This window comes from Miscanthus floridulus, chromosome 3 (genome assembly GCF_019320115.1).
Source record: "Miscanthus floridulus cultivar M001 chromosome 3, ASM1932011v1, whole genome shotgun sequence".
Taxonomy (NCBI): Eukaryota; Viridiplantae; Streptophyta; class Magnoliopsida; order Poales; family Poaceae; genus Miscanthus; species Miscanthus floridulus.
Window position 1 is genome coordinate 62093457 of NC_089582.1, and position 12776 is coordinate 62106232.

Here is a 12776-nt window from a genome sequence, read left to right on the forward strand (position 1 = left end):
TGTATGATGCAATGCGCGTAAGTGATTATGCAAACGGTGCATCGAAGGAGATGAATGCAATGGATATGTTTAAATGCAAGGTAGTCAACATCATCCAAGAAACTATACTACAAGCACATGTCATCTACTGCATTCTCTTCTACTAGTAATATGTTAAGTCAACATATCTTATGAAATGCTTCAAAGATACACCAAAGCTATTATTATTAACTAACCTTGTATTAAAGAGGATTCTTTTAATTCCTTTTAAATTAGGGCTACAACAGAAATCTATATTTCTGGTGCTTATAAAAATCTGAGAAAATTATAGTAGCATGGTACTACTCTAAGTAGACTACCATCAGATTTTCATAATATTTGAATGAGTGGATTAGCCTACACAAAAATCACAAACTATGGCATGATTTTGTACATAAAAATACTTTGAACTGTGAAAAGTGTCAAACAACAAAATTAATATTTTTCCTAGGTTCTTCATAGCATACAATGACTGTACAAAAATTATCACATGCATGTTCTATACAAAATTTGTTCTCTAGCAAAAATAACAAAAGTCAGCCATTAAAGGTACTTGAACTACACCTCAAAATTTTCCCACAGCACATGCATGAAACATATTTTTCCTAGGAAGTACATGACATAAGAAGATTAACAAACTTGGAATCATATTTTTCTGAAGCCTATAGATTTTTCTACACATTTTTCAAGTTATCAGCAATATACATGATTAAATAAAATCCTACAGAAAAGTATCCCAAAAATGACATGCAATAATTTTCTCAAGTAGATCTGATGATAAGGAACCTAGCAAAATTTGTTTCAACAAATTTGGAGCGAATTTGAGCACCCAAACATTTTTCAAACCATTTCAGATTTCAAATAATAAAGAATAAATGAAAACAATTCATTTAAGCAATACTGGGCCGGCCCGTGGGGAACAGCTGGCCCATGGCCACTTCTGGCAGGGCTTTGGCCCACGGCCACTCGGCCTGGCCGGCCCGGCTGGCTGGCTGAGGTAGAGGCCTCGCCGGTGTGCGCGCTGGCGCGGCGGCGCAGCTCGGCCACGAGGCCAGCGGCCATCTCCGGCCACGGCAGTGAGAGCTGGCGAGCGCATGGGATGTGCGAGGAGAAGGCGAGTGCGGTAGGGTAGCTAGGCGAGGCTGGAGAAGAGAAGGAAGACGACTTCCATGGCGGTCGAGCATGGCGGCGCCATGGCCGTCGGTGGCTAGGCGCGGGGAAGCTCAACCTGTGCTCGGAAGGCGGCGCAAGCTCGAGCACGACTTGAAGGAGGGTGAGGCGGAATTGCGGGTGGGAGGAACCGGGGAATGGTGCGGTGGTGCAGGAGCTCGACGCCGACGGAGCTGCGGGCGCGGCGAGTGCAGAGCTTGGGGCTCTCGGCTCTGGAGGAGAAGGAAGGCAGCGCGGGCGGGAGTGAGCGAGCGCACGGGCACCAGCAGGTGTAGGTGGGTGCATGGGCACGGGGTCAGGCCGCGGCTGCCGTGCGGCGGGCGACGCCGGCACATGGTCGCCACGCGGCGGGAGTTCTCTGCCACGGTCGGCGCGTGGGCGCGCGGCGAGCAGGGGAACGGCGCGGGGTTGGGCCGAGGCGAGCGCAGCGTGGGATGGCGTGAGCAGGCCGGCACGCGAGGTGGGCCGACGCACGTGGGCAGGTTCGCTGGCGTGCTGGGCCGGCTTCGGCAGGCGGGCCAGAAGCGAGGCGGCGGCCCGCAAAGGAGAAAAATCCTTTTTCCAAATAAAATTTTCAAGGAATTTTTAAATGCCATCTTTCAAATATTATTTTGAGCAAGAAAATGACCTCTTTTGAAAATGTACCAAAAATGAAAGTTGTTTAGAATTTAATTCTCTACAACTTTGCTTTTATTACCACAGCCAAATTCTTTCTAGATTTTTAATTGTAAGACCAAAGTCCACGCTTAGCTCAAAACCCTAATTTTTGGAATCTATTTTTGAAGCCAAATTTTGAATTAATTTGAATACAAACATTGCTCCAAAAATTGAACTAAACATTTCTAGATGATTTACAATAGTAGCCAAACATGTTTTACTAACCTAGCAAGAAAAATTTAGGGCAAAACAATTCTTAACAGGTGTATGCAACATTCAGGTTTCATGCATGTTTCAGATGTTTCAAAACAATATTTCAATTGGTATGCACATGATTAAGCATGTATGATTTGGATGCTTGATGATGCATGATATGCGTGATTTGCAGTGCCTAAATGTAGGCATAACACTGGGGTGTTACAGCCCTCCCCCCTTATAAAAATCTCGTCCCGAGATTTGGGTTACGAACCATTTGTTATAAAATTCTTCATAAGATTTTTGTAGATACTCTCCTGTTTCCCAAGTTGCATCTCCCTCATCATGATGATCCCACTGTATCTTGTATGTTTTCACCACACTATTCCGAGTAGCGCGTTCCTTTGTGTCTAACACTCGGACTGGTTGCTCACGATACACCAAATCTGATTTAAGTTGAATACCTCGAGGTTCTATTCTTTCCTCCGGAACATGCAAACATTTCTTGAGATGTGATACATGGAAAACTAGGAAAACGGTACTCATTGTTTCAGGTAACTCTAACTTGTAGGCTACCGAACCTCTTCGTTCCAAGATCTTGTATGGTCCTACGAATCTCGCGGCAAGCTTTCTTCGGATTCCAAACCTTTTCTTCTTCATTGGCGTGACTTTCAGATAAACATAGTCACCAACTTCAAACATAAGGGGTCTCCTTCTTCTGTCTGCATAGCTTTTCTGACGTGATTGGGCCGCTTTCATATTCTGCTAAATAATATGAACTTTCTTCTCGGCTTCTTCTACAAAGTCAATGCCATAATACCTTCTATCACCAGGCTCGACCCAATTCAATGGTGTTCTACATTTTCTGCCATATAAAGCTTCGAATGGGGCTATCTTGATGCTTTCTTGATAACTATTATTATAAGAAAACTCAGCTAACGGTAACCATGACTCCCATGATCCCTTAGAAGACAATACATAGGCTCTTAACATATCCTCCAAAATAACATTTACTCGTTTAGTCTGACCATCTGTCTAAGGATGATAAGCGGTACTACGAATCAAACTAGTTCCTAAGCCTTTGTGTAAATGTTCCCAAAAGTGAGCCGTGAACTGTGAGCCTCTATAAGACACTATGGTCTTTGGTATACCATGCAACCTCACAATTTCTGTGATATACTTCTCGGCATATTGAGGTGGTCGATAATCTGTTTTGACAGGCAAGAAATGAGCGGTCTTGGTAAGACGATCCACAATTACCCAAATCGAATCATGTCCTTTTGGGGTAGTGGGCAAACCCATGATAAAATCCATACTGATATCATCCCACTTCCAACTAGGGACTGATAAGGGTTGCAACATATCGGCAGGTTTCATGTGGATGGCTTTCACTCGACAACATGTGTCACATCTGACAACATATGCTGTAATTTCTTTCTTCATTTTGGTCCACCAATAACGAGATCTTAATTCTTGATACATCTTACTACTTCTGGGATGGATAGATAGCTTAGAAAGGTGAGCTTCATCCATGAGTTTATTCCTAAGCTCTCGATCTTTGGGAACCACAAGACGGTTGTCAAACCACAACATGCCCTGTTCATCCACTTTAAAGTGTTGAGACGGCTTTTCTTTTATTTTCTCTTTGATGTGGAATATCCCCTTATCGGTTTTCTGGCCTTCTATTATCTTACTTTCCAAAGAGCAACTAATCTGAATACTATGTAACATAGCAGGATGCATTAGATCAAACCCATCTTCAAGTAATGGCTGCACATTCAAGTAATGTGACTTCCTGCTCAAAGCATCTGCCACCACATTGGCTTTACCAGGATGATATTGCACATTCAAGTTGTAATCCTTTATCAATTCCAACCATCTGCGCTGTCTCATGTTTAGCTCTGGTTGGGTAAAGATATACTTAAGACTCTTGTGATCCGTGAAAATATTGCACACATTACCAAGTAGATAATGTCTCCAAATTTTTAGGGCGTGCACAACTGCAGCAAGTTCAAGATCATGTGTTGGATAGTTGACCTCGTGCTTTCTCAATTGACGTGATGCATAAGCTATGACTCTCCTTTCTTGCATAAGAACACAACCCAATCTAGTCTTTGATGCGTCGCAAAACACATCAAATGGTTTCTCGATATCTGATTGTGCTAGAACAGGAGCAGTGGTTAACAGTTTCCGCAAAGTGTGGAAAGCTGCTTCACACTCCTCTGTCCACACAAACTTGTGATCCTTCTGTAGGAGGCTTGTCATTGGTTTGGCAATCTTTGAGAAATCTGGTATAAAGCGACGGTAATAACCAGCTAGTCCTAAGAAACTTCTAATCTCAGGAACTATGGTTGGTGCTTTCCAATTCATAACTTCTTGCACCTTACTTGGATCGACTGAAACTCCATTCTCTGACAGAATGTGACCAAGGAAGGGAACTTCCTTCAACCAGAATTCGCATTTGCTAAACTTAGCATATAGTTGATGATCTCTAAGTCTGGTCAAGACAGTTCTCAGATGCTCTTCATGATCTTTCTCGTTCTCGGAGTACACCAGAATGTCATCGATGAACACTACCACAAATTTATCCAATTCTGGCATGAAAACTGTATTCATCAAAAACATAAAGTATGCAGGAGCATTTGTCAAGCCAAAAGACATGACAAGATACTCATACAACCCGTATCTGGTGGAAAATGTAGTTTTCGGTATATCCTGTGGCCTAATCTTGATCTGATGATAACCAGATCTCAAATCTATTTTTGAGAACACCTTGGCCTTGGATAATTGGTCAAACAGAACATCAATATGTGACAAGGGATATTTATTCTTGATGGTTACAGCGTTGAGTGTCCTATAATCTACGCACATTCTCAATGTGCCCTCTTTCTTTTTCTTCACAAACAAAGCGGGACATCCCCATTCAGACTTGCTTGGCCAAATAAACCCCTTTTTTGACAAATCTTCTAATTGCTTCTTCAGCTCAGCTAACTCATCTGGAGGCATCCGATAGGGTCTCCTTGAAATCGGAGCTGTTCCGGGGACTAGCTCAATTCCAAACTCAATCTCCCTATCTAGTGGAAGACCAGGTAGCTCATCCGGGAATACATCCGGGAATTCACACACTACCGGAATCTGATGAATAGGAATGACTGCCGTAGCACATGTAACACTTATCAGGTCTGTTCTCCAAGGCAATAGTACTCAGAAAGTACCCTCACCCAGGGGATCCTTAAGGGTAAGTACTCGACTTCCAGTATCTATGACTGCTCCCCAATCCTTCATCCAATTCATCCCTATAATGACATCCAAGACTAACCCAGGCATAACTATCAAGTTCACTCAGAACTTCCTGCTACCTAATTCAAGGGTTGCCCCTCGAACCATCCGGTTGGTCAAAACATCAGCCCCTGCTGAACTTATACAGTACCCATAACCCAATTCTGTGCATAGTTGTCCATGTTTCTATGCAAATGCTTGACTCATAAAAGAATGTGATGATCCAGAATCAAATAGAACAACTGCAGGGTTGTCGTTGATAGGAAACTTACCAGTAGTGACAGGCTCTCCCTCAGGAATTTCATCCACTGTTGTACTGTGCACTCTAGCATTATAAGTCTGCTGCTTCTTCTTGGGCGGGTACAGACAAAACCTCGAGAAATGGCTGGGTTGATCACAGTTATAGCAGGGTCCTCTCACTGTCCCGACAGATCCCACAGCTCCCTTGGAACTGCCTTGTACCGCAGTTGCGGCTGCTTTGATGGGCTGTACTGCCATCTTGTATGGCTTTTGAGGTCCACGGAAATTTTGGCTTCTTTGCTAAGGTGGCCGGAACCTAGCGCCAGGTGCCGATGGGCGATATGGGGGATGACCTCCCATAGGGGCTCTAGCTTGAGACGGCCCACCTTCAAAGGCTCTCTTGCGTGTCTTGGCTGCGGTGCTGGCGTTGTTATTCTTCTCCTACTTCAGACAGTCGCTGATGAAGTCATTGAATCTGACGCGGTTGTTGGTACCAACATGCTTCATCATTTTTGGATTGAGACCCCTCTTAAAACTGGCTATTCTTTTAGCATCTATGTCAACCATGTCGGGAGCATAGCGACACAAGTTGTTGAAGGCATGCAGGTATTGCGTCACGGTTTTGGTGCCCTGGTTCAACGCCAGAAACTCTCCCAACTTCATCTCGGTCAGCCCTGGTGGAATATAGGCTCCACAGAAGGCCTCAGCAAACTCTCTCCAAGAAATCTGAGCATTTGGAGGGAAGGTAGTGCGATGGTGCTTCCACCACATTCCCGCCGGTCCTTGCAATTGAAGTGCAGCATACTCCGTTTTTAGAACCTCCGTCATCCTCAACACATGGAATTTATCTTCCATCGTGTTGATCCATTCCTCAGCATCAAGTGGCTCTGTTGCTTCCTTGAATACTGGTGGCCTGGTGTCCATGAAATCTTTGAAGCTGCTATATTGGTTCACTCCCATGCCACCACTTTGATTGTTACCACGTTGAACGTTGTTGGCGATGGTTCGAAGAAGATCCTCCATGTTCTTCTGGGATTGTTCCGTGTTGCGCTGACTCCCGAGCAGCTGTGCGAAGAACATCTCGGGGGTAAATGGGGGAGGAGGTGGCAAATGTGGTTCATGGGGAGGTTCATTGTTGTTGCCGTGGTTTCCACCACCACCACCAGTCCCCGCACCGTTAGCACCGGGCTCAGCGGCCTCATACATAGTTCGGTGAGTGTTTGTCATCTGCATATTTTAGCAACAAGTAACGATTGAGTGAAGCTGTAATAATTGCGAGTGAAGAAAAAAAATTATGCCGTACTGAATTTACTAGAGAGAATAAATTCATGCAATAAAACAGAGGCACAACAATCACATCCCAATTAAAACAACAGCACTTAATCGAATTACTTCAACGGCAAACATCGCGTCCATACAATCAAATTGCCAGCATACATACACTGGACTTTTTATGCGTTCAGATATCGCATTTGAAAATCAAGTTCCAACCACATGCCAAGTCTCATAGGTTCGAAGCAACATACGATAGATACATGCCAACAAAAGAAATGTCATCGCGACGAGACCTAGATACTAGCGCAAGGCAACTAGCCTACTCCTCGGGGCCATCATCGGGATCGGAGATGTCACCATCACCCCCAGGTGAAACTGTAGGCTCGTCCTCGTTGTCGTTGTCAACGTCCATGCCAGCGGCGTCTGGTGGAGCATATGGGCCAACCCCATTATAGAGCGCGTGAAACTCCTCGTGCAGGTAGCCGTTGTATTCCTCTAGCTCATCAACCCTCTGCAGCAGAAGGTTTCTTGCGTTCTAGGCTTCATTCCTTTCCTGAACCAGCTGTCCAATCATGTAGTCTGCATTGTTGTTGGCTTGAGTCAACGTATGCACTTGCTGCATAGCTCTATCACCTCTCTCAACCGCCTGATCTCTCTGTAAGTTCATATCAGCCAACTGCTCCTGCAAGCTAGCTATAGCACATGCATGTCTCTTCTTCTGCCTCTTCCCTTTTAGCTTATCCTCACTACGCAAGCCAGTCAAAGTCCAGTAGGTACTCTCAAGACCTTCATATGCTCTGATGGTGGCGAACATAGCACTCATTGCCTGGTTGTCGCTAGCCTGTCCTTCAGCTAGACCTCTGACCAATGCACTTCCTTGAGGCTGAACCCAAATGGCATCACGAGGATCATCCCTAGGAAAAGTACCAGCTAGAGCTGCTGCAAGCTCACTGGGAAATCTGCTCATAATGTCCCTGATGACACGGAAGGCTGCTCCCTCTGCACCCTCAGCTGGAGTGCGACCCTCAAACTCCAAATGCCAACCATCCCAATCTAGAGCATCACTGAGAGCAGAAACCATGATCTCCACCACTGCGAGTCCATCCTCCGCTAACTGGCTCTCATTCCAAGAGTACACCAGCTCTTGACCCTCTGGGTACCCCACATCATGGAGCACTCTCCAAAGCAGAGTTGGCATGCCAAACTCGCTCAAGAAGGTGTCCATGGTGCGGTGCTCCCTCAGGGCCAACGAACGTCGAGGTGCTCTTCCTCCGGTGGACTTACGGGCGGTCTGCTTCGTGCGGGCCATCTGTAGCAAAAGTTCTTTTATTACCTCGGGGAAACATATTTCAGGTGATACAACTTTTATCAAAAGAGATAACCAATTTATAAGGGGAGGAATGCATGACATGAATGAAATGCACAAGTAACATGATGTATGTACGTGCCATACGTTCTCACAAACTTAGGAAATAAATAATTTCTAACGACGAATTCGGTGGCATACAACGATCTCTCAATACGTAGCTAATACGTTCTACACGATAGCGTTGTTATGTACCTATAGAAGATTCATTTCAGCCCAATTCCTAATGAATGCATAAAAGCAGTAAAGTTTTATCTACACGCTCTACATGAATCTCCAGATACGTGTACAACGGTAGTAACTACCCGAACCATCATCCTACTGACGGCATCGCCTCAACAGACGGAAGACCCATACATGAGATACCTTTGTAAAACATGCGTAGAACATGTAATTACTCCAGCATCATATAAGCATTCACCCTAGATCGGCGGTGTATCCAATCATGCTCTCACAACTCACACTTATCGACGTGTAGAGGCAAATGATCCATTCATTACCACTCAAACAAGTGGCACTCATACAATAGCACGCCGTATGAGCGACGAAAGAGAAATATGATGCAAGAACCCCAAGTCAGTACTTAATTAAGCCACCTAAAGTCCTTAACTGGGCATAAAGGATATGATCACTGGCACACTTTATAGTTTTAAAATCACATTTTCCAAATGCCTTTTTGTTTTAAATACACTTGTGAACAGTAACACGCTAAACCATGCTCTGATACTAGCTGTAACAGAACCGACCAATTATACGAAATTAAGTAAGAAAATCATCCGCCAGGGCAGATGATTTAGCAAACTTAAGCCCATATAACCCGGTAGTCCGTGAAATCGCGAAGGATTTCAAACTAACTTCCATTCCAGCCAAGATCGTAATAAGTTTAGCGGTCACCATCACATATTACATAAAAGTTCACAGTCTCAGATACATCAGAGTTTCAACATAGTTATTACAAAACCAGTTCAAATAAAAGTAGCGGAAGTCATTTGTTCAAACCACACACACTCATGCGGAGTTTTAATATAGTGCCAGCGAATGATCATCTCCAACAAAAGCATCAGACGAGACGTAAGGAATGACCATGCCCATGGTCCTAAGCATCACCCATCGCAGGATAAAGGCAGTTGATACAGTAGCCGTAATACATCTGCCCATCTGCAACAAGTGGGAATAAAACCCTGAGTACGAGAAGGTACTCAGCTAGACTTACCCGACATAACCGAAAATAAGCGACACCAAGGATTATGAAGGGCTTTATAGTAGGGTAGCTGACTCATTTGCAAAAAGAAGCATTTTTAGTATTTCAAGAACCTTTCAAAAAGCATTATTGCCAAGTTAATTATTATTAACCTGTTGACTAGATTTGCACCTATACTAGAGTAAACATGTGATTAAGCAGATAATGATAACCAATGATCATTAAATAACTTCCATACTGTCATATTCATTATAACTGTCCAAGTGTTCCATAACATTTACTACGATGAAGTAACTCAAGTCAAGTGCTCACTATCCAGGAGTGATGGCGATTCGAATCGATTCCTAACCAGCTGGTGATTTATTCCTTACACAAACCCCACTCACCCGCTAAAGTGAGATATTGATCACCGAGTCAACTTTCCAAGAATCTCGAGTTTGCCAGGAACCACATGTACCCGGGGGCCGACCGACTGCACTTTGGTCTTATCATCCCGCCCACATGTCCTACCACACCTGCTCTGGCACAGGGCGTTGCGGGCAATCTACTCGGCCCAAAAAATCTCCTAGCTTCGCGGTCGGAAGGTACTTTATCCGGCCAGCTAAATGTAAGGCATGCGTTCAACATGACTCGAGGCCCAACAACGGTCAGTCCTTAATCGACACAGACGGAAAACACTACAGTCCGAAACTCTGCAAGTCTCTGTCCAGTCTCAACTTCATTTAACACTTAGTTATACCATGACTTCATAGTCATCCATGCAGATCCAAGTAAACACCTATAGCTCGCAGGTGACAGGAAATCACCCAACTTCTACTGGTCTAAGCTAGCTAAGCAATGACTCAACTACGGATACCAGGGTAACAAGGATATAGTATAACAAAGGTAAACAAGGTATAATGCAGCAACGGTTGCAAACAACTCCTGAACGTAATGCATCAATTAAAGTAAAGCATTTAATGAAATAATTGCAAACCAGGAGAAAAATGCTCCAGGGCTTGCCTCTCTCGAAGGAGCTCGGGCGGTGATCGGGGCACTCCGGAAGTTCCTCAACGTCCTCCTCGTCGGCTTTTGGCACTTCCTACTGCTGCACCTCGAGCTACTCCTCGGGCTCCTCGAGTATGACGACTGGGTTCTCGGTTTGCGATCCTGTATGATGCAATGCGCGTAAGTGATTATGCAAACGGTGCATCGAAGGAGATGAATGCAATGGATATGTTTAAATGCAAGGTAGTCAACATCATCCAAGAAACTATACTACAAGCACATGTCATCTACTGCATTCTCTTCTACTACTAATATGTTAAGTCAACATATCTTAAGAAATGCTTCAAAGATACACCAAAGCTATTATTATTAACTAACCTTGTATTAAAGAGGATTCTTTTAATTCCTTTTAAATTAGGGCTACAACAGAAATCTATATTTTTGGTGCTTATAAAAATCTGAGAAAATTACAGTAGCATGGTACTACTCTAAGTAGACTACCATCAGATTTTCATGATATTTGAATGAGTGGATTAGCCTACACAAAAATCACAAACTATGGCATGATTTTGTACATAAAAATACTTTGAACTGTGAAAAGTGTCAAACAACAGAATTAATATTTTTCCTAGGTTCTTCATAGCATACAATGACTGTACAAAAATTATCACATGCATGTTCTATACAAAATTTGTTCTCTAGCAAAAATAACAAAAATCAGCCATTAAAGGTACTTGAACTACACCTCAAAATTTTCCCACAGCACATGCATGAAACATATTTTTCCTAGGAAGTACATGACATAAGAAGATTAACAAACTTGGAATCATATTTTTCTGAAGCCTATAGATTTTTGTACACATTTTTCAAGTTATCAGCAATATACATGATTAAATAAAATCCTACAGAAAAGTATCCCAAAAATGACATGCAATAATTTTCCCAAGTAGATCTAATGATAAGGAACCTAGCAAAATTTGTTTCAACAAATTTGGAGCGAATTTGAGCACCCAAACATTTTTCAAACCATTTCAGATTTCAAATAATAAAGAATAAATGAAAACAATTCATTTAAGCAATACTGGGCCGGCCCGTGGGGAACAGCTGGCCCATGGCCACTTCTGGCCCGCGCGGTCCGAGCGAAAGGGGAGCGCGGTGGCCTGGCAGGGCTTCGGCCCATGGCCGCTCGGCCTGGCCGACCCGGCTGGCTGGCTGAGGCAGAGGCCTCGCCGGTGTGCGCGCTGGCGTGGCGACGCTGCTCGGCCACGAGGCCGGCGGCCATCTCCGGCCACGGCAGTGAGAGCTGGCGAGCGCATGGGATGTGCGAGGAGAAGGCGAGTGCGGTAGGGTAGCTAGGCGAGGCTGGAGAAGAGAAGGAAGACGACTTCCATGGTGGCCGAGCACGGCGGCGCCATGGCCGTCGGTGGCTAGGCGCGGGGAAGCTCAACCTATGCTCAGAAGGCGGCGCAAGCTCGAGCGCGACTTGAAGGAGGGCGAGGCGGAATTGCGGGCGGGAGGAATCGGGGAATGGCGCGGTGGTGCGGGAGCTCAACGCCGGCGGAGCTGCGGGCGCGGCGAGTGCAAAGCTTGGGGCTCTTGGCTCTGGAGGAGAAGGAAGGCAGCGCGGGCGGGAGTGAGCGAGCGCACAGGCACCAGCAGGTGTAGGCGGGTGCGTGGGCGTGGGGTCAGGCCGCGGCTGCCGCGCGGCGAGCGACGCCGGCACATGGTCGCCATGCGGCGGGAGTTCTCTGCCGCGGTCGGCGTGGGGCTGGGCCGAGGCGAGCGCAGCGCGGGATGGCGTGAGCAGGCCGGCGCGCGAGGTGGGCCGACGCGCGTGGGCGGGTTCGCTGGCGCGCTGGGCCGGCTTCGGTAGGCGGGCCAGAAGCGAGGCGGCGGCCCGCGAAGGAGAAAAATCCTTTTTTCCAAATAAAAATTTCAAGGAATTTTTAAATGTCATCTTTCAAATATTATTTTGAGCAAGAAAATGACCTCTTTTGAAAATGTACCAAAAATGAAAGTTGTTTAGAATTTAATTCTCTACAACTTTGCTTTTATGACCATAGCCAAATTCTTTCTAGATTTTTAATTGTAAGACCAAAGTCCACGCTTAGCTCAAAACCCTAATTTTTGGAATTTATTTTTGAAGCCAAATTTTGAATTAATTTGAATACAAACATTGCTCCAAAAATTGAACTAAACATTTCTATATGATTTACAATAGTAGCCAAACATGTTTTACTAACCTAGCAAGAAAAATTTAGGGCAAAACAATTCTTAACAGGTGTATGCAACATTCAGGTTTCACGCATGTTTTAGATGTTTCAAAACAATGTTTCAATTGGTATGCACATGATTAAGCATGTATGATTTGGATGCTTGATGATGCAT

The 12776-nt window shown here is 44.8% G+C and overlaps 1 protein-coding gene across 1 annotated transcript; it reads right to left on the minus strand.

Annotated features, from left to right (window-relative positions):
• Nucleotides 1-858: 858 nt before the first annotated feature.
• LOC136543810 (uncharacterized) lies at nucleotides 859-12345 on the minus strand. Its single transcript, XM_066536156.1, has 2 exons — nucleotides 11416-12345; nucleotides 859-1743 (listed from the first exon to the last, which is right to left on the minus strand). The coding sequence occupies exons 1-2, from the start codon at nucleotides 12343-12345 to the stop codon at nucleotides 859-861; spliced, it is 1815 nt and encodes a 604-aa protein (XP_066392253.1).
• Nucleotides 12346-12776: the final 431 nt, after the last annotated feature.

What these genes read in the sequence shown, in the direction of transcription:
- LOC136543810 (XM_066536156.1), bottom strand. Translation starts at nt 12,345, where the DNA reads ATGACATTTAAAAATTCCTTGAAATTTTTATTTGGAAAAAAGGATTTT. An exon ending in ATTATTTGAAATCTGAAATG is followed by an intron (nt 1,744 to 11,415) that starts GTTTGAAAAATG and finishes ATTTGGAAAAAG; the next exon opens with GATTTTTCTCCTTTGCGGGC.